At 42.0% G+C, this 19,377-nt stretch overlaps 1 protein-coding gene across 1 annotated transcript in view; it reads left to right on the forward strand.

Annotated features, from left to right (window-relative positions):
- The window catches only part of LOC146698301 (nuclear factor of activated T-cells, cytoplasmic 1-like), a 61,040-nt gene extending 43,042 nt beyond the window's left edge, over window positions 1–17,998 (forward strand). The window contains exon 10 of the mRNA XM_085473367.1: window positions 16,011–17,998. Coding sequence (XP_085329493.1) covers window positions 16,011–16,066 — 56 coding nt within the window. The 3' untranslated portion in view covers window positions 16,067–17,998. The remainder of the gene's footprint in view (window positions 1–16,010) is intronic.
- Window positions 17,999–19,377: the final 1,379 nt, after the last annotated feature.

The raw sequence follows: 19,377 nt of genomic DNA on the forward strand, positions 1-19,377 counted from the left end.
CAATAATTACGGCAGCAGAAGCATTCACGTGGGCATTAATTGAATAATGTAAAACGATAGCTTTATTTTGAGTTTTCTACTACGGTTGCCAAACGGGTCCTTTTACACCAACCGACGTGGCAGTGCTCATCCAAGTAACCTTGTTTCTCTTCCCCGCTACTCCATCCTCTGTCACTTTAGCAAGCTCAGTCTTCCTCCGACCCGGTGGCCAAATGTATTCAGCCTGCGATTATAGCTACATTAGGGACGCACAGGAATGTGTATTGATTGACCAAAGACAGTGAGGCAGCCCCTTGAAAACCTCAGCGTGCTGCCGTTTACATCACCTAACGTCTGTGCAAGCATCTGTGGTAAACTCTTGGAGTCCTGGTAAGTGTGCGGTGGTAACAGCATACTGCCAAGGCATCTGCTGCTCCAAGGCCCGACCCTATCCAAAACCCCTCAAATGAGCCCTGAGCTAAAATAAATAGGATCGGAAGGCAGCTCAACCCGGCGTCTCACTCCCCCGTCTGTACGCATTACAGCCGTGTGTTAGCAAGCTCAATTAAAGAAAGAAGACTAGCAGATGACCTCACCGCGGCAGCGGTGATTTAACACCGGCCATGAAGAAAAAGCGTTCCTCCCAAGCAGTTGGGGAGGCCGTGATTTGGAGTCGGCAGGAGCACACTTGATCTTCCCCAAGAGCAGTGCACCTCCCACGCCCTAACACTGAGGCCTCCCGACTCTCATCAGCCAGAGGAAATGTGTCTCTCTGGCTGGGCCCAGGTTTTACACAGCCCCTGAGAAATCACTCAACTTATCAACGGTGAGCTACTGTACCGTAAGGAGCTGGGTTAGCAGGGAGGGGGTCTGAGATGTAAACACCCCTAACTGCCATAGACACAGTCTCCATTGTAAAGTGCTGAACTCTTCCCTCTGCTGCGATAGAAGCTTTACTAACTTCAGTGTGAGCCATGATATGATGGTTCTTTTTTGTTTTTTCTGCAATGAGGTTTTATGGGAAGACTCCAGTTGGCAGTCAGATCACCGTTGGAGCTCCCATTTTCACTCAGTGGCATGTTGGCTCTCACCCGCTTACAGCCTCACTTCTCCTACCTGGAATTAAGGCCAAATATCAGCGTGGTTTAGGGAATGGAGGCGAGAAGAGGCTGAAACACCCTTCTGCTAGGCGACTACGCCTTGTTGCATTGTTGACTCACTGTGGTAAACAACTCATAGTGGGGCTCTTGTAAAAGCAAAGATTTCAGACATTTCGTACTTACTCGCAGCCCGCTATCTGTACTTTATGAGCTAGAAAAATGGCAGTCAAATGAGATCAGTGGGTACACAAATAGAATTTTATGAATAACTCGGTCTGAAGGATTACGTTTGTCTTGTTAGCTGAACTAATTAAGCCAAAAAAGAAAAAAAGAAAAAAAGCTTTAATGACAGCATGTTTTTGTCATATATTTTAAGGCGCACTTCTGGTGACACCGCTTCCTGTGACATATCTTGGTCTACATATGAAAAACACGGGTTACACAAACCTAAGCTACTATTCTGAGACTTATTTTTCTTGCCTTGGAAACCTGTTCCTGCTGTTTATAGGTATTTTGCTGTGGTTGCGAGTAGAGTAGAGTAGAGCAGAGGCGATGTGTTGGCAGTGTGAGGCATTCAGGGCCTATGAGGCTGCTGCCGTGTGTCCTGTCTCATTAGCTGCTGCTGTGATGGGTGATATCATGAAATGTAACTGAATGCAGCACGCAGCAAAGGAACTACTGTTAATCAGAGAGCCAGATTTCTACCACCTGCCTCTCTGGGAAACAGAGGGCCCTTATTCCCTAAAATAAGAAAAACACAGAGTGCAAACCAGCCTCTGCTGATTTCTGACATTTGACATATGTGCTCTGGTTTCCTTGTGTTGCAAGGTAGTTTTTTAGATGGGAGCGTTGGGGGGGGGGATTGCGATTGCTTCCTCCTCAATTCAAAGCTAGTGTGCTTTTTACTAACTGAAAACAGAATTGTTGTTGATCCTTCTTTCCTCCTTCCTTCGCTGCCCAACTCCCAACCCCCAGCAACAAAAGCGGAATTCTAGCCTTCCCAAGGATCTCTGTCCACCACCAGTGCTTCTGAAGGCAACTCAAAGCATTCTTCATGGAAACTTTTACACATCCTGGCAAGGTGCCCAGACCCCAGGACTCCGCAAAACCCCTAATGATGATTGAGCGTGCGTCCTCACTGCGCTGAAAACATGCTGAGTCGCTAACATTGGAGTGTGCCGCAAGGCTTCATTGGGGTGGGGGGGGCAGAAGACTGCAAGATTTGGGGGTTGAAGTGCCTAATGGGACTCACTAAAGCAGGGCTACTCCTGTATGTTTAGACAGCATTAGTATAGTATACGTGCGTGCGTGTTTTTTCGCTATTAGTTGGTCGACTCGGCTTAGATGTGGAAGCACTGTAAGTGACATCGTGTGCTTTCACACCACTCCACCTCTGACCCACTGGCCTTTTGGGAGCAGGTCAAGCTTCAGCTAATAGTATACAGAAAGAAAGGCTGTCTTGTGGTTAAGTGCAATGCCTAGAACATAGTCTCCTTCTACACATAGTGATATTGACAGGTACAAGAAAACGCGTGATGGCTTTTTTATTATTTATGGCCACAAAGAGGATGTGGATATTTTACTGTTATTGTTATTGCTGCCTTCTCATATTAGGAATCCCGTTTTCCTGGCAGCCCTTGACGTGGTGAAGTATAAGTAAAAGTTTGGGCTTGCTGCAGAAGTTTTAGAGTCATGGGAAAAATTAATAGGTGGGTGCACTCTTGGCTTGGCCTTTAAGACCATCAAAGCTATGGATCAACAACTACACATCTGGGATCAGCAATAGATTAGCTTCAATTTCTTCTCATTAAGATTAAAAACCATTATTTTTACTCTGTGAATTGAGCAGCTTTGGCTCTTATTGCCCATTATCAGATACTACAGGCCTTACTAAGCACTTTAGAGAATATGCTGTTCGGTAAATATGAAGATCAACTTGTGGTATGAGCTGTGTAAGTGTAAGTAAATGCTTTGCTTGATCCCATGAGCTTGTTAATTGTAGTTATTTTAGTAGCACTGGAAAAGATGATAGCATGCTGGTGATAAAAAATAAAAAACAATAGTAATAATACTACTAATAATAATAATCTTTAGACCCTGTCGCAGCACACAGCTGGATACATGAAGTAATTCTCATAAAGCACATAACAGTGTGGTTAAACATGCTGATTTACAATCTGATGTGTAGGAGTTAAAATGGAGGTACATTAATGGGACCCAGGGAATTCAGTGGTGTCCTTGCTGAAGAAAAATACATTTGCACTTGAGTGGAAGTCCTCTAGATTACCTTAGCTCTGTTTCCTTTTACATCTCTTTTATGTCTGTCCCGCTGGCTGAACATAAGAGCATGTAGATTCCTGGTTGTGATCATAATAGATTTTTTGTAACACATTTTGAAACCCACTCAATTACAGACCCTATTGCCCAAGATTGCTCGCAGTTTAGCAAATGATTGGATCCAAGTGGTTACATATGACAGTGGCAATGGGGTTACCTTATTTGTGCTTTGATTTTAAGCTCTTTGTAAATCCATTGGGAATATTATTATAGTTCTGATAGATGCAGCAAGACGAATCTGTACGAATTCGATCCATTTATTACCGCAACAGGTTGGCTTTAATGTCTGTGTGTGTGTGTGTGTGTGTGTGTGTGTGTGTGTGTGTGTGTGTGTGTGTGTGTGTGTGTGTGTGTGTGTGTGTGTGTGCGTGCGCGCCCCAAACCCTTGCAGCTGAGCCAGAGGATCTGGTCTGGTTTCAGTCGCTCCGTCATAATATCCACAGTCACCGAGAAAGAATGCGTCTGCTGAAAATGTGCAGCTAAATTATCTAAACAAATTGGGTTTCTTTTGTGTCTGGGATCTACACACGGACACATTTAGATGAAAGACTTTGATTCTGGTTTTGAATGGGTTTCGCGTTTCTTTTGCCAAATATCAGAAGTGCGTGACGCAGAACTGCTACCGTAAAAAACGGTGTCTTATTTTTTCTTCGTCGCGCACTGTGTGGCCTTCTGTGGAAGCATATTACCTGGCATCAATAGGAAAACGGACTTCGGCGAAGCATGCAATCAAATATAGCAGAGTAAAGCCACATGGCGCACTAGATGCATCCTTCTCCAGACTCATCTGAGTCTATTCATTAAGGCTATATTATTCCAGTTCACCGTATGTCATGTATTTCTTATAGTTTCTCCTGACACAGCCGTTTAGAGGCTCGGTTTATGTGGCTCACATTCTGAGGTTTAGGAAACACGTGCTGAAAAGCCACCGAGCCACACGGATCACAGCAGGTCAGGACTGAGACAGGGCCTGTGGCTTGGCTTGGGATCTTCCTGTGTATATCTGTGATCATAGAGCTACCACCTCATGCCAGACACTCTCATTACTGAATCGTAACATGACAAATGTCAGTGTGGTTGACGGCTCTGACTGGATGATTTCCGAGCAAGTCTCCTTCCTCCATAAAGCTCTGAAGGCTGCATTTAAGCTGTGAATTCAGCTGCGTCCAAGCTTTTATCTGTTCATTTTCTAGCTGACATTTTATGACACTCAAGGCTGTTTCAGTATACATCATCCGTGGGGAAAGGCGGGTTCATGCCAGTTGCACAACTCAAGCCTCCTCAGTGATCTCGGTGAGTCGACTGGTATTTTGTTTTTTTATGACATAAACATTTTGTCCAGTCCACAATAATTCATCACCAACCTTAAAACACTGTTCCTCTGTGGAGATAGTGAGTCTTACTCTGAACACCACAAATGCTGCGCAGTCACAGAAACCATAAATTTGCCCTGAATCTTGGATATTTCCTCCTGGCATTAAATAATATGAGCACATGGAAAACTCATACAGTCCATACAAACACCCAAGAAGCACAACTGATTTAAAAGCAAGCATTTTTTTTTGTTTTAGTCTTTTAACAGGGAGGTCAGGGGTCAGGAACAACTCCTGGGCTGCTGTCCAGGAGCTTAGAGAGGGTCTTGCCCGAGGATCTTAAATTTGAACGTAGAGTAGTAACCACAGTGAGATGCTTGCTCCTAGCATATGTATTTAGGGGATATAAATACCTGCGGCATCAGTAAACAGGAGCAGGTCTCCTTCCCAGACCACTTAATAACAGCTTCCCATCTGAAATTTGTTATGTCAGTGAAATTGTATCCTTTAGCGACGGATGTCAACAGAGAGGTTTGTTCCAGGCGGGTGGGATGGGGAAAGCCGTTGGGTTTTGCAACAGCTGCCAGAGTACACTGTCTCCTCTATGCACAAATGCTTCAGAAAGCAGAACGTGGGGGAGATAGTCAAAAAGACAAAACACGAGGACGGAGAAGGAGCATCAAGACAGAATTTATAAGAGGGTGGGAGATAAAGATTTAAACTTTGAAAGGAGAGAGCAGTAACACATAAAAGAATATAAGCCAAATGAGCATATCCTTCCCTTTTACTAAGTTTAATGACAAATCACTGTAAATATAGGCAGGCTTGTGTAAAATGTAACAGTGAACATAATGAACCCTTAAATAAGTGAAAGCCTTTTCAGAATGTTCGTATCACTTAACCGAGAGGAACAGACGCACATAATTTCATTCTTCTTCTTTTTTCTTCTTTTTTTCTTAGCGCGCTCCTGTACTCATGAGGAGTTTATCAGAAGTTTCAGATTTTTTAGGCCAGGAGATGCTCATCATCCCCTCACATCCAGGAATATTCAGCGAGCATGTGGAGAAGCAGGTCAGCCATAGAAATAAAGTAGACAGAGACACAGACAGAGATGGAGAAAGAGGGGAAAATCTGAGGTGGAAGAAAGTAGCATGTAATCTTGGTGATTTTCCCTGGCTTCCATCGCCCCTGTTCTTTACACACACACACACACACACACACACGCAAACAGATGGACACTATGAGCTCTTTTCACAGCTAAAGCTGTTATAACCAAGACACTGAAAGTCAAAGAAAGAAAAACACAACCAAAGTGAAAGATCACATTTTCTTCCTGCCCCAGCAGCGACCACTTGCAGAGAGCAGTGGGTGAATGGGTTTCTTTCATTGGAGGAGATGATCGTAACCGCTGAACTGTGAGTGTCCTGCTATTGACATATGACCCATGGAGGTTTTACACCTCAACTGGCCCCCCAATTCTCAGATTGTACTCAGCTGAGCCCAAAGCAACATGGTAACGTAAAGAAAAATCCTTTGATTACTTATTTCCAAAAGCGTAAGAAAACCCTTTACTGTGGATTTTAGTGAAGCATTTTATTAAGCTTTGTGGTATTGAAAGATTATATAACAAAAGACAATTACTACTGTAAAGACACAGAAATTAAGTTCTTTATCGTCCCTCTGGATTCTTTGCTAGCTTTGTGTTAGCACAATGGTGTCTGTGCAGGTGCTTGCAACAAGCCAAAGTTGTGTTAGCAGTATAATGCAGTTGTTTCTGTCATAGATACAGTTTGTATTTTACCTTTTCGGGCATTAAAAATAATGCCCATATTGCCAGTCCTAAAAGGTTGCAAACCAATCCAACATTTTCCTCCTACTGCAAATGAATTGAAATCAGCTGATTTTAGAGTGCAAGAAGAAAAAAAAGAAAGTTCCTTTATGTCTTTTGTGCATTATATTGCTGCGTTACTGAAAAACGTAAAGTTTTCAGTAACGCTTGGAAAACATTAACCCCAACACTGGTTGTCAGCCGTGCAAATTCTTCATTTCACTTCGAAGAAATTCAAGATTCAAGATTCTTTCAAGATTCAAAGAAAAGAAAATTCTGCCTACAGTTACACTTTGGGCTCTGAAAACGTAATCTGCTCGTTAGTGATGGTGAAGAGAGAAAGTTTCAATGAAGCGTTACTATAGAAATGTATTAGTGAGACTTTTTAATAATTTACCCTTCATACAGTGTGTAACTAATGACTTCATTAATTATTTATAGGTCATTTACTAATGTCTTGTAGGTTATAAGCTATTAATCTTTAACTTTTGGGGTGTGCGGAAGAAAAAAAAACTCTGTGGTAAATTGGCATTGGTAAATTTTTTATTAACCACTATTAAAGCCATTATCTACAATACTTTACAAAGAGTCTCCTGCTAGAGAGCGATGCTATTATTTTTCAGCCCTAAAAACTGCAAACATACTTTTCTGATAGACCCCACAGTTCCTACTACTAGAGGACAAACTAATTCTTTCTGCTCATGTAGTAAATCAGCCATGACGAATCTGCGGGGAGCTGGACTTGGAAAGCTCTGTGTCTAAGCTCTATGTGAATGAAAACATCACGTACACTTTAATTAGATCAGTTAGATTTACTGTAGGATGGAGTAGCAGCGCAGGCTCTCGTTTCTTTTAAGTTATTCAAGTGGAAGGTTCTCTCACCACCAACTGTTGAGTTTGTAAGATATTAAACACCGCGAACAGAAGCAGGTGAAGATGTGCGTCTGTGATTTACAGGTGGCCAACAATGTCTCCGTTTCACCCACTGTCTGCGAAAGTGTAGCTGTCTTCACCTTCAGCTCTGAGACAGTCTGGGTTTCTTGACAGCTATACAGTCTCCAGATGGATGTACGCTTGTCTATGAAAATCAAAGCGAGGTCAAGGGTGTTGGAAAGGAGATAAGAGAATATTTGGCCACAATTGGCTCTCTCTACCTTCCAGCGAATAAATCCATGATGTGCCCCAAGGAGGGCCTCGCCCTCTGTGTCCTCTTGAGTATAGGCTTTAAAGCTACAGGGGCAATAGTTGGGGTGAACAGACAGGGTGTTAATCAGATAACTCTCAGCTTCAGTAGAGATCACTAGAGCGCCACGGGGATGCTGAAAGAGAGAGGCCATGTTCCCGTGAGCAGCAGAAGCTTTTTAAGATTTAGTTAGCTTAGTATACTTTTCAGTGCCTTATCTCTCTACGCAAACCTGCCATCCAGCTCAGCAAGATCCTAGATAAGTGCAAATGTTGTTTTCATCAGAGCGTTCAAGCCAAAACAAACAATAAGACGCTGGGGTTGACAACAAATGTCCAACTTTAGCATGCCAAAAGCTAATGCGTTTTCATGGATCTCTAAAGAGACAGGTTAACTTAAGACCATGACTTGCTGCTACACCAAAACCAGCCATCCATCTATGATGAATAGCAAACAATAAAGCTCGCAGTGAGGTAAGCCTTTTTGGACACAGAGAATATAATTTATATATAAACAGAAGAAAACAAGTCTGAAATCCCACATTTCAGCTGACAGGCAACAGGTGATTTAAAGAAGCCCACTACAAATGCAGTTGTAAATTGTATTATATGCAGGTGCACTGCCAAATTCTCACCCAAACGACTGCAGCCTACTTGAAGTATGATTGTTTCAATATGCTCATATTTTTAGACTCCGTTCCATAATTCAAAAAAAAAAGAAAGAAAGCGGTGAAATCCCGAGCCGTCTGCGGCGGGAGCATACGTTTCTAATTCCAAATCAATCACGGCGAGTTTATCAGATGGCCGAGTTATTTTACCATAAACCCATTGGTAATGAGCCATGCAAAGGGTTTTAATCTGTCTCCTTTCATATCTCAGCTGCTGAGATGTGCGAGTTTTGCTCGGTTTGGTGCTATTTTTTTCAGGCTTTGGTGTTTGCTTTATGCATTCATGCTCTGCTAGTTGCGTGAAACGGAGCTTTTGATTTCACATGATCTGTACACACAGAAGCTCTTTAGCGTGTTGCTTTTATGTTTGCTTTTGTTTGATAAACACTTTGATTGCTGTGTTTTGTTGTGGTATTCTTCCACGGTAACTTTTTTTTAAAGGCAATTTAACGCAATCAAGCGGACCCGTGCAATCAAAATAACAGAAAGCACTTTTTGTGCTAAACATTCGAGCATCTGCGCCGCACTCGGCGACATCACCTGTCAATCGACTAGTGCGGCTCGTACTGCAGCATCCTTTTTTATCCTTCTTAAAAAGTGTAAAATGCTCGTGAACTATAACGCCGGACAAAGACTGTTATTCCTCGTGACGCACTCGTAACGCCTCACACGCCAAATTCAGAGAAGTCAGTGATGAGGGCACCAGAGAGTAGCTCCAACCATGTAAACACCTCCCCCTCATCCTCCCCAGAGAGCGACCTCAAGCGAGTACACCCAGGGCCTCCTGGGCCTGGGAGGAAATGAGAGGAGGAGGAGGGAAGTGAAAGGCTCACAAAGAGAGAGACAGAGTGAGGTGAGATAGAGAGCGGCAGAGCACACCAAGCAAGATCAAAGACAAAGGTTCTGCGCCGCGGCGGCCAAAATAAGCATATCAGTGGTGGGGCTTTCAGTAAAAGTTGTTGTCTTTAGGGTTCTAATTTGGTATGCTGCTGTTTCATTGTTCTCCAGCCTCTCTAGTAAATTTTGGATACTTTTCGGTGACTGTGGGCTGAGGCAGGCAACCCTGAACTCTTCCGATTCGTCTGACTACAGAGAGCCATAAAGCATGCGCTCTGAAGGGAGAGGCGCATCGGAGACTCAGGTGGAGATTAGAGCCCAGCTCCACTTTGTCTCTCCACATGAGGCGCAGAGAGTATGTCATCATTATTTCTCAAGGCTGCTCCAGCTCTCTCATCCAACTGAGCCAGGAGTCCTTGTCTAAAAACAGCAGCAGACATATTGATTGGAAATCTGTTCAGTGACATCAGAGCACTTACTGTTTACACTCTATACTTTATTTCTTTTTTTTTTTGTGGCACTAAAAAAAATTTAAAAAAATTGAAAGCTAATTTACTCCTTCTAATTCAATCTCATCAGTAGTGATTCAGTAGATTCATTCAGGGATGGGACAATGTGGAAGTGGGTGCACATGAAGCCAGGGGGTAAACTGAAACAAACAAAAAACAGCACAAGATTTAATACTTTTGTATTGAAATGATTTAAGCATACAACACACTATGACAAAATTGGTAAATCTGTCTATTTAAATGTATTGTAGTCTCAGAAAAACATGCACCGCAGAGACCTGATCCCTAAACAACAGAGTAGCTTTTCTCTAAATGGGAACACACTGACAACGTAATAAGATAATAGTGCTTTTTAACAGCAAAAGAATTGACACAGACCTTTTGCACTATTTTTACATCATCAAGGCTCCTCGTGTCTGCAGGCAGCACTCACACGCAGACTGAGAGGTGAACTGTTGGTCAGAAATGCCTGTCTATAGCTTGCTTACTCTTAATCCACTCTTTGGCAGCTGAATAGCGCAGCAATCTTGTTGGGGGGAGGGGGAGAAAATTAAATCAAACTAAAAATAGTAAAGTGGGAGAGACAGAAATAAGACTTTTAGGGTTAGGCATGTGTCACCTACCATTACGCTCCTCATCTATTATTTCTCTCATGATTATCTCTAGCCATGACTCCACGTCCAAAATCAATGAAGTGAATTTCGTGGGATCGCTGTTCACCTCAGCAGTGTGAGGAGATCACCACACATCGGTGCTCTGCAGCTGTTGCAGGGCAGCTGTAAAAAAAACCTCAGTTCTCAGGGTAAACTCGGCTCTGTCTTAAACACCCCCCCACCCCACCCCACCCCCACCCCACCCCCTTTTTATTCTTCTCTCCAACTCCTCTGTCAGCTGAGGAGACTGAGCGATTCCACATGGGAAAGCCTGGGGCTTCACAGATCAGCCTAACTGTGGGGATGAAATATACTGTCTGTACATATCATCACATCATTAGGCCCAAAGGGATCCCTGCAATGGATTAGAAGCTGTCTACCTGCAAGGCTCAGATGAATTTATGAAGCACTTTATCACGATGAAGCATGAGCGGAACGCTTTGTCTCTTTCCATTTGTGTTTATCTGTGGGAATAAGGATCGCGTCTCCCTCGGTTTCGCTCGCTCTCTTTCACTTACTCCATGCTGAATTCTCTGTCTGTGTCATTTTATGCGCGTGTGCGCTCCGACCTTTCACCCCCCCCTCCTCCCTATTTTTGACACTGCTGGTGATTAGCACAAGATAAGTGACGCTGTGTCAGTGCCTCTCCGTCCAGCCGCTCGAGCTGTGTGTGGGAGGCAGCAAATTGTCCATTAAGTGTTTCTGCTGAGGCCGAGAGAAGATTTGATATAGTGGGGAAACAAAAGTAATATGTACCAGGAAATTCAATTGTCTCTCTCCGGCAAGTTTGAGCTTTAGTTCGGCTTCCCCACCAAATCAATTTCACATGAAAGTACGAGGTCAGATGAGGTTTAACTGTGAGTCCTCCTCGCAGCTAGTCTCCTTTTACTCACGCCGAGGTAGTGTACAGATTGGGTGGCGATTCGATTTTTGTGTGTTTACATGAAAGAACTTGTGTGACTCAGGCAAACTTCCTCACGTGCTGCCGAGAGTCTCGGGGCCACAATAGAAGGAAACTTCCTCTTCTCTCTCACAAAACCCGATGTGGTACTACAGGAGGTACGAGCAAGCACAGGAAACAATCACCTTCGCTACAGTGTGAAGGTCCTTGACCCTAACACAGATGCAGCTAGCACGTGTCGTGAAAGTAAGGGGAGTTCAGGAAGGTGCCCTCCACTTCTTCAGTATCAAGAGACTTCGAGCGGCAGAGCAGAAGTCACTGCCAGGAACCTGTTGTTGCAACCTTAAGTACGGAGGTCACGTACGGAGGCCGGGGTGAGGTGAAGTCTCTTGCTCTCTCTCGCTGTCAGGTGTTTGCCAGTCAGGCCTGATTTGACTACAGGGGATCGTGTTTCGACAGCAGGAACCTCCAAGAGGCTCTCAGGCCTCGAGGCTCCGCATCTCTCCAGACCACAGGGCATCCTCTGTTCTCTAAGGAAGCCCGGCTGTTATCGAACCCCAGTGCACAGCACTATCCCGTAACAATGCTAACTAAATCCCCAGTGCAGTTCAGGTTCACACTGAACTCTTAGAAAAGCCAAATGAAGTCATATCAGGCGTGCTTGTATTACTGGATAAAAAGAAGCCAATTTGTAAGTAAGTAACAGTGAGGTATAGCAACTATGCTGTCGCTATATCAGTGCTTGTATATACTGTACCCTCCAAATTACATCAGCAGCAGAGTGAATATGATGTTTTTGCTACCTAAGCCATTGGATTGGATTCTTTAAAGATGAAAGTAAAACATAACTACAGACCAGCTTTACTTTTTCTTCATTTATTGTGTCTTTATATGTAGATAAAATAGTACATGTAGCCTCTGTTCTGAAAAGTAAAGCAAATCAGTGTGACCTAAACTTGTATTCATTCTAATGACCTTTCTGGTTGCAAAAAGAAGTCCAGCAAACACTCTCCTGATGAGTTTACGGTCTTAATCACAAATTACACAAATTAAGTCTAATTTAATACAATATAATGTTAATTTTGGAAATAATACGCCTAGTTAGAGAACCTTTGTGTGATTTAAGGCGTGGTCAATTTGTTATTCTAAAAGCTGCAAGTACCGACAGCAGTCATGTTAAATTTGCATACGCCGGTATATTCAGGATGTATACTAGAGCTGCCTCCATTACCGCCTTCTAGCAGGTTGAAAAACATCTTCCACAACAGTTGATACAGACTGGTTATTTTAGCGAGGTCAACGTTTATTCAGCCCGGAGTCACACCCAATGGAGGCAGGGATTTAGCAATTAGCCACTTTCCCTGCCAAGACACACTGGCAGGCCCTCACAAAGGTGAATTGTCCATAGAGCTGTTCACCTTGGCTGGCATCACAGTAAAGTGAAGTCATATTTTTGTGTCACTCTCACACCTGCCTGAAATAGATCTCCCAGCCACCCAGTCTGGAGTATAGGTCCTGACAGGTCCAGGCTGCGGTTTGCCGATTGCGTTGGCAGGGAAGCTTAATAAAGGATGCCACTCTGTTTAACTAAGCCTAGCAGGGCACGTGTTTTTTGTTTCCCTCGTTCTTTTTTTTCAGCAGGGGAATATTTGGAGCTCAGTTTTCCACTGTTTTTGTTTATTCACGAGAGGGTATCCTCCCAGCTTTCCATTATTAACCTGGGCAACTGAAAAAAAGAAAAAAAAAAGTTTCCAGTGCTGTTGAGAGGGAAGCCAGGCCACTTTGCTTTCGTTATTGTAACATTACATGGAATCTTCTTTTTAACAATAGCATATAGCGATCACGAAAGTGGAAAAATAGCCCTCTGGCAATCTTTTTCAAAGGTTACACTTAGATTTACAAGGTTTGCTGAAGAAATCTTATAATCCACACTTGCCAGCCCACGTTGTGCAACAGAAGATTTTTTTAAGCCAAATTTCATTTAGAACTAAATGTTCCTCCGAATGCTTGACAAGCTTCCCCACTGCTGCATATTTGTGGTTATCTAGTCACCTCAAGGACGGTAAGACAGAGTCAAAAATGTATTAAAGGAAAAACAGAGAGATAATTCTTTCTGGTTCATTTTTTCTCAAAAAAAAAAAAAAAGATACATAAGCTCAGGACAGAAAAGTAAAAATAAAAGTCTTTAGCTAAAACTGGATCATTTCAACTAATTTTGTTTTTTTAAAAGATGCGTGACATGCGAGACCTTTGGTTCTCTCAAAAACATTACCTGTGAGTTTTCTTTAAAAGGTCTTTGTTTCCCAGAACTTGTCACAACTAAATAGTGACATGAGTATTAAGATGCTATAAATAGCATCTTGGTGTTGTCTTGTGGTGCAACAGTTGGCCACATCCTGCTTCTAAAATTCTCACGTTGCTGACAGAGTACATAAATGAAACACATGGGCCAGTGTTTTACCTTTCTTTTCTCTGTCACTATTTCTTCAGAATGGAACATCTTTGTGCTTGCCAATGGAAAGTATTAGTTGATAAAGGGCATCAAAATAACACTGCAGTTAATATGTGGGAGGAAGAGACGTCACGATTTTTTTCTTTTTCTTTTTTTGAACAGTGACTGAAATCAAGAAAAAGAAGCCACCACTTTTAATCTCAGAAATATGAATGATATATTTCTGCTGCTGAACCGTCGGGTTTTCCCACCTCTTCTTAAGAACTAGCTGGCGATGTTTTCTCACCTCTCTGTGATCATTTCGTTGTGCATACATGTGCTTGCACTTCCTTCGTGTCCTGCAATGGTGGATCTAAAAATAACCACAGCATGTAAATGCTTGTTTAGCCCGGAGCGGAACAGGGTTGAAAACAGCCAACACTGTTGGCACAGGTTGAGTTTTTCCAATGGGAGTTCCTCCTGTTCAGGGAGGGGAGTCCCAACCAACTTGTGTGTGTGTGTGTGTGTGCATGCTTGTTTGTGTGTGTGAAAAGGTGGGCGTTTGCATACATAAAACAAGGACAGCTATTATTGTAGAGCTTGTGTGTCTTTTAAATCAAACATTATTTATGTCTTCAGCCTTCTTTCCTTGGTGGTTCTGCCATTTGTTCTGCATGGATCAGTTCAGCAAAACATTTTTTTATTAGCACCTCAGCCATCAACATCACACTTAACTGAAATCAAGCAGCAGTTAAATGATATAGTACAAAAGGAGCTCCAAATAAGTTTTTCTCAGTTTTGTTTTTATCTTGATCTATGCTGATGCTTCATAATTCACCAAACAGTATGCAGTGATAACAAACGTGGGCCCACTCTGAACTTCAAAGTGGGTGGACTTCCTGTCTCGGCTCCGATGGTGGTTCCAGCAGACTCAGACTGCATCGGCCTGTCTTATCAAGGCGAGCTCTGTGACTATGAGGCTTCTTGTTTTTGTCGAGCAACAGGTCTCAGGGTCCTCGCCATCTTCTCAGTCACTTCCCTCTGTTTTGCCAAAGAACACAGAGAAGATAAAGGCAGGGGACTGATCTCTGTCTGCCCGACTGTGGGAAAAGCGCGGGCACAGGAACTGGTGCAGGAAACACAAGACGATGACTAAAAACAGGGATATTCGCATGGAGCCGAAATGAGTTGTTAATGACATTGATATGTTTGGACTGTGGCTTCTGATGTCCATGATGTCCTGATGTCAAGTATGCAGTGTAGTGTTGCTGTCTGAGATGTTGTCATGTTTAAAGTTTAAAGAGTTCGCTAATAAGAAAACATTAGAGTAGCTAGGAAGACTTCAGCCAAAAGAGGATTTGCCAACACGTGTAATTTATATTTGACACTATGGCTCTGTCCTTCCATCATAACAGAGCAGGTATCCAAGGCAACAGACAGGTCACAGATTTGGGGCGGAGGGCGTTGCAAAGTGGCTTGCAGGGCAAACAGCGGGAATTGTATGCAGGATGCAGCTGAGTCATGAAGTGATACTGAAATCAGACGTTAGCAGATTATATACCAGGCTAACCTTAAAAAATATGAAAGTATGAACTCCCATATTTTCTGTGAAATGTATGTTTTTTTCTTTATACATTTAGACATTACTTGTTCCTAACCATGGTACTTTGACTTAACATAATAATTTGGAAATGTTTGATATACAAGCACAGAATTGAAATAATAAAGATCTCAAAACTGTTTATGGCGCTAGGATCTGTCGAGATTAGGTAATACAACCCGAGTGGGTCACTGTCTTGTAATTGAGCTTTGTAGTAGTTGTTGTTGTTGGGTCTTTTTTCTTTTTTGTGGCAGAAATGAATAAAAACAAAAGTGATCAACTACTGCACTTGGAGACTTCAAAAGCCGCAAAAGCCAATATCCCCTGATCTTCACTCTATAAAATGAGTCATGCCCTAGAAAATAAATCTATTTATTTAGCCTAGGTGATTTCTTCAGGGATTTACCTTCAGAAAGCCCCATCAAAGATATATGAGACATTTAAAAAGATATGTATTAACCATGAAAAGTAAGTATAGCTCTTGAATATCACTTGAAATCTGACTGGAGCATCTGGTCCCCTGAGGTTCTGGGGCTCTGACTCCAACCTTTGTCAGTGTTCAAACAAACAACCCTTCAAGGCCAGTATTTTCATGAAATGTAATAATGCTTTAGCGTGTCATTAAATGGCAGCAGTTAATAAAGATCTCCTCTTTCTCTTTTGTTTCCACAGTTAATGAGATCATCAGGAACGACCTCTCCAGCATCTCGGTGCACACTCACGCATAGACCATTTGAGTCTCCTGCAGCAGCAGCACATACACGTCCAAAAGCAGCATCAACAAACGAGGACAAAAACAGCCAGAGATCCAGATTATAAAGAATAAAAGTTTGACCAGGATCTCCCACCTAACTAACGATGCCACCCGCTCCTCTTCAGTCTCAGACTCTCTGCAGGCTCACATTGACAATCACTGGCAAGCTCCATTTGAATAAACAGGTGAATGTTATATTTACAGAAACGAAAAAAGGGAAGTGATATATCAGGGGCAAAGTATACGATTACACTTGCCTTAATTCGCAGCTGATGTTTAGTGGACCAAACAACTCAAAGAGACTGAGTTATTTTCTGTCGTTAACAAATGACAATCTTCATTTCGAGTGTGATCTGTACGTTAATGCATGGACAAGCTAATGGGACAATAAGTGTCAAGCTTCATCACTTTGGTTCATTTGTCTGCACAGTCAGTCCGCATCAACCAACTCGGTGCCTTACAGCAGTGCTATTGACAGCAAGCAGCAGCAGCAGCAGTCAGGCAAATGCAAACGGTTCAGTGTAAAAACCCGACTGAAGTTTTCTATGACATTTTTTTGTATTATTTCAATTATTTGTTTACAGGGAAACAAAAAGGCTGGAACATCTATAGGAAGCATGTCAACTGATTCGAATTTTGTTTTGCCTGCTTCCTTATTATCTTTGTTCATTTATACGGAATTTTATGTATGATATTCTTTTGTATAAACATGTATTTGAAAATATGTATGCCTTATGCTCATATCATGCAGTTTGTTATCCCCCCGCCCCCTCCCCTGTCTTTCCCTGATATGATTTTGTAGCATTTCTGCTACCCTACACCTTTACTTTTTCACCTTGGTGCCTATTTCCTCATCATCCTTTCCTGGTCTTCCAGTTTTCCACCCAGATCATGACATAATGATGCAAGGACAATCAGAGGATTTTTTTAAAGTACATATCCTATCAAAATTCCTGGTTTACAGGAGCTTAATAAGGCAGGTATCAGTTTTATTCTTTCCCAGCTGAGAGATTGTTGAACAAAGGTAAATGTACCTGCTGGATTTAAAGGGGAATACTTTTATAGATTTGTCTGTTACTTGTTGCTCTGCAGGTTTGCATGTAAATAGGCACAGGGATAATCTATACCACGGGCTCAGTTTTCCTCATCATCTAGGTGATTTCACTGAGGAGCTGACAGGACTGTTACTTACAGCTGGCAATAATTGATCTGAGTAGACCAAAGGATTTTATCTTTGGTGAAATTATTGTCAAAGTTTTTTTTTTCTCTGACTGAGACTTTAGCATAGGATGGTTCCATCATACGAAAAAAAAAGACATGCACTTTACCGTAAACACAGAGCCGATTTTCTTGCCTCCAGACCAAATATTGTAGACTGATTTCCACTGTAGTGTCATAAACGCGCTTCTGTCAACTCTTCACATAAACGCAGTCTTTTCCATGTCGTCTGTCTTTTGGAGCATGTACACTGTACTGATGTTGGGGATCATTTAGCTGATAGTAGCTTCCAGGATAGCTTTCCTAATACATTTTTCAACATATATTATAATAGCATGACTAAACTCTATCAATAAGGTTTGTATTTTGTGCCTTACTACCTTTCTTGGCTACAAAATTGTTGCAACTCTCTAATGCTTTTCTGTGTAGGCACAAGGTGAAATATATTTCTCTTTAATATTAAATATTTATGAAAAAAAATGAAATGTGTTTTAAGTACATTTAATGTGTTCTCAAAAATGACCTAATAAATGGCATATTGGTGACCATAAGTAACAAATGTCCCAGTGTTATATTTGTAAGTGAGTAAGTTGATTGTTGAAAAAAAAAAAGTTAACAAATATTTGATAATAAAGTAAAAAAAAAAAAGAAAAGCATTGTGTTGAGTAGTAGCGTCCCTATTTCCTTTAACCTGTTTGAATTGAATAATGAAGTAATTAAAACATTCAAAAATGATTTTCTTTTAAAAATTTCTTTCTAAATTTTGTAAGACTAGCAAAGCACCAGCCCAGCAATTAAATCACTGGACGTCCGTGAGAGGAAAAACTGTGCATTCTAACACTGATTTTGAAATTCAGATCTTGCAAGTTTTCTCTTTGCCAGCTACACTGCACAGTACAACACTGCAGGATAAAATGCAACAAGCTGCTGATATGCCAAGTACAAGCAGAGACATGCGTGTTTTCCAGTGAGTATTGTTAGCGGTGGGTAGTTAGAAGCGAACCAGCTCCTCGTCATGGGATCTGTGCCACGCTCCTGTGTACCACCTGCCAGTCCTCCAGACTTTTTCCGTTCAGCAAAGTTATGAAGCGCCCATCCCCATAGTAACAGAAGGCAGGCCTAGGCGGTGCTCCCCTGTTTGACCGAGGTAAGCCCAAAATAGAGCCACTATTTACAGATACAGTCACGCCCCTTTTTCCTGGCACCCTGTCCTTCTTACCTTAGTCTTCCTCTCGCAGCGCCATACCCTTTGACACAGTGGCGCAATGACTCCGGGCTATGGTTTCCAAAGCCGAAGCAGTGGTCCATAAAAGTGAAATATCAATGGACAAACCCAGCTTTAGAATCTTTTCTTATCGGTTAAATTTTTGTTTAGAAGTATAGAAACACGAAAAGCTTTGAATGTATGATGTGGAAATCAACAATTCACAGCATAAAGAATTTACAGCCGAAATAAGCACCTAATTAAATTAAACATTTACTCAAAAGTTGTTTCGTTTTTAATAAACACTGTACATATAAGCATGGCATAGCTTAGCAAAAAGCCCAGAAGCAAGGAGACACAATCAGCCCAAGGGCAACCAAATCTAATTTGCCAGCATGTGTAATTGATAAATGTGGTGGGGAAAGAGAGTGTATGTGTTGAACACAGTTTATTTCACAATGTGTTTGCTCATCACTCTTAGAAGAGCTGGTAGACACTTTTGTAGGTAGTTAAAAGGCTTCCTTGGGTTTAGCTTATGAGCTGATTTCCTCTGATCTGATTTCTTGCAAGAAGCTGCTATCTCTCCTGCCAGACACATAAAGGATTCATGTGCATTCATGTCCATTCGCTGACCTCAAAGGTCAGAGTTTTATGCGACAGTCACACTATGGAAAAGAGTGGTTGGAGGCTGTGGCATGAACAAATTCATTACAAACTTGGTTGATTTTGAAATGGTTGCTTCAAAACCAAGTCTGCCACCACTCGCAGTCAGTAGTCTTAAAGCACAAGAGTCTTTTTTGGGTTAACACAACAATAAAAGGGCAATAAAACAGAATGTGCTATCACTCTGTCATCAATTAGAA

This window comes from Copadichromis virginalis, linkage group LG11 (assembly GCF_057382275.1).
Source record: "Copadichromis virginalis isolate Kocher_CV1m ecotype Utaka linkage group LG11, C_Virginalis_male_GT1.1, whole genome shotgun sequence".
In the NCBI taxonomy this organism is placed as follows: Eukaryota; Metazoa; Chordata; class Actinopteri; order Cichliformes; family Cichlidae; genus Copadichromis; species Copadichromis virginalis.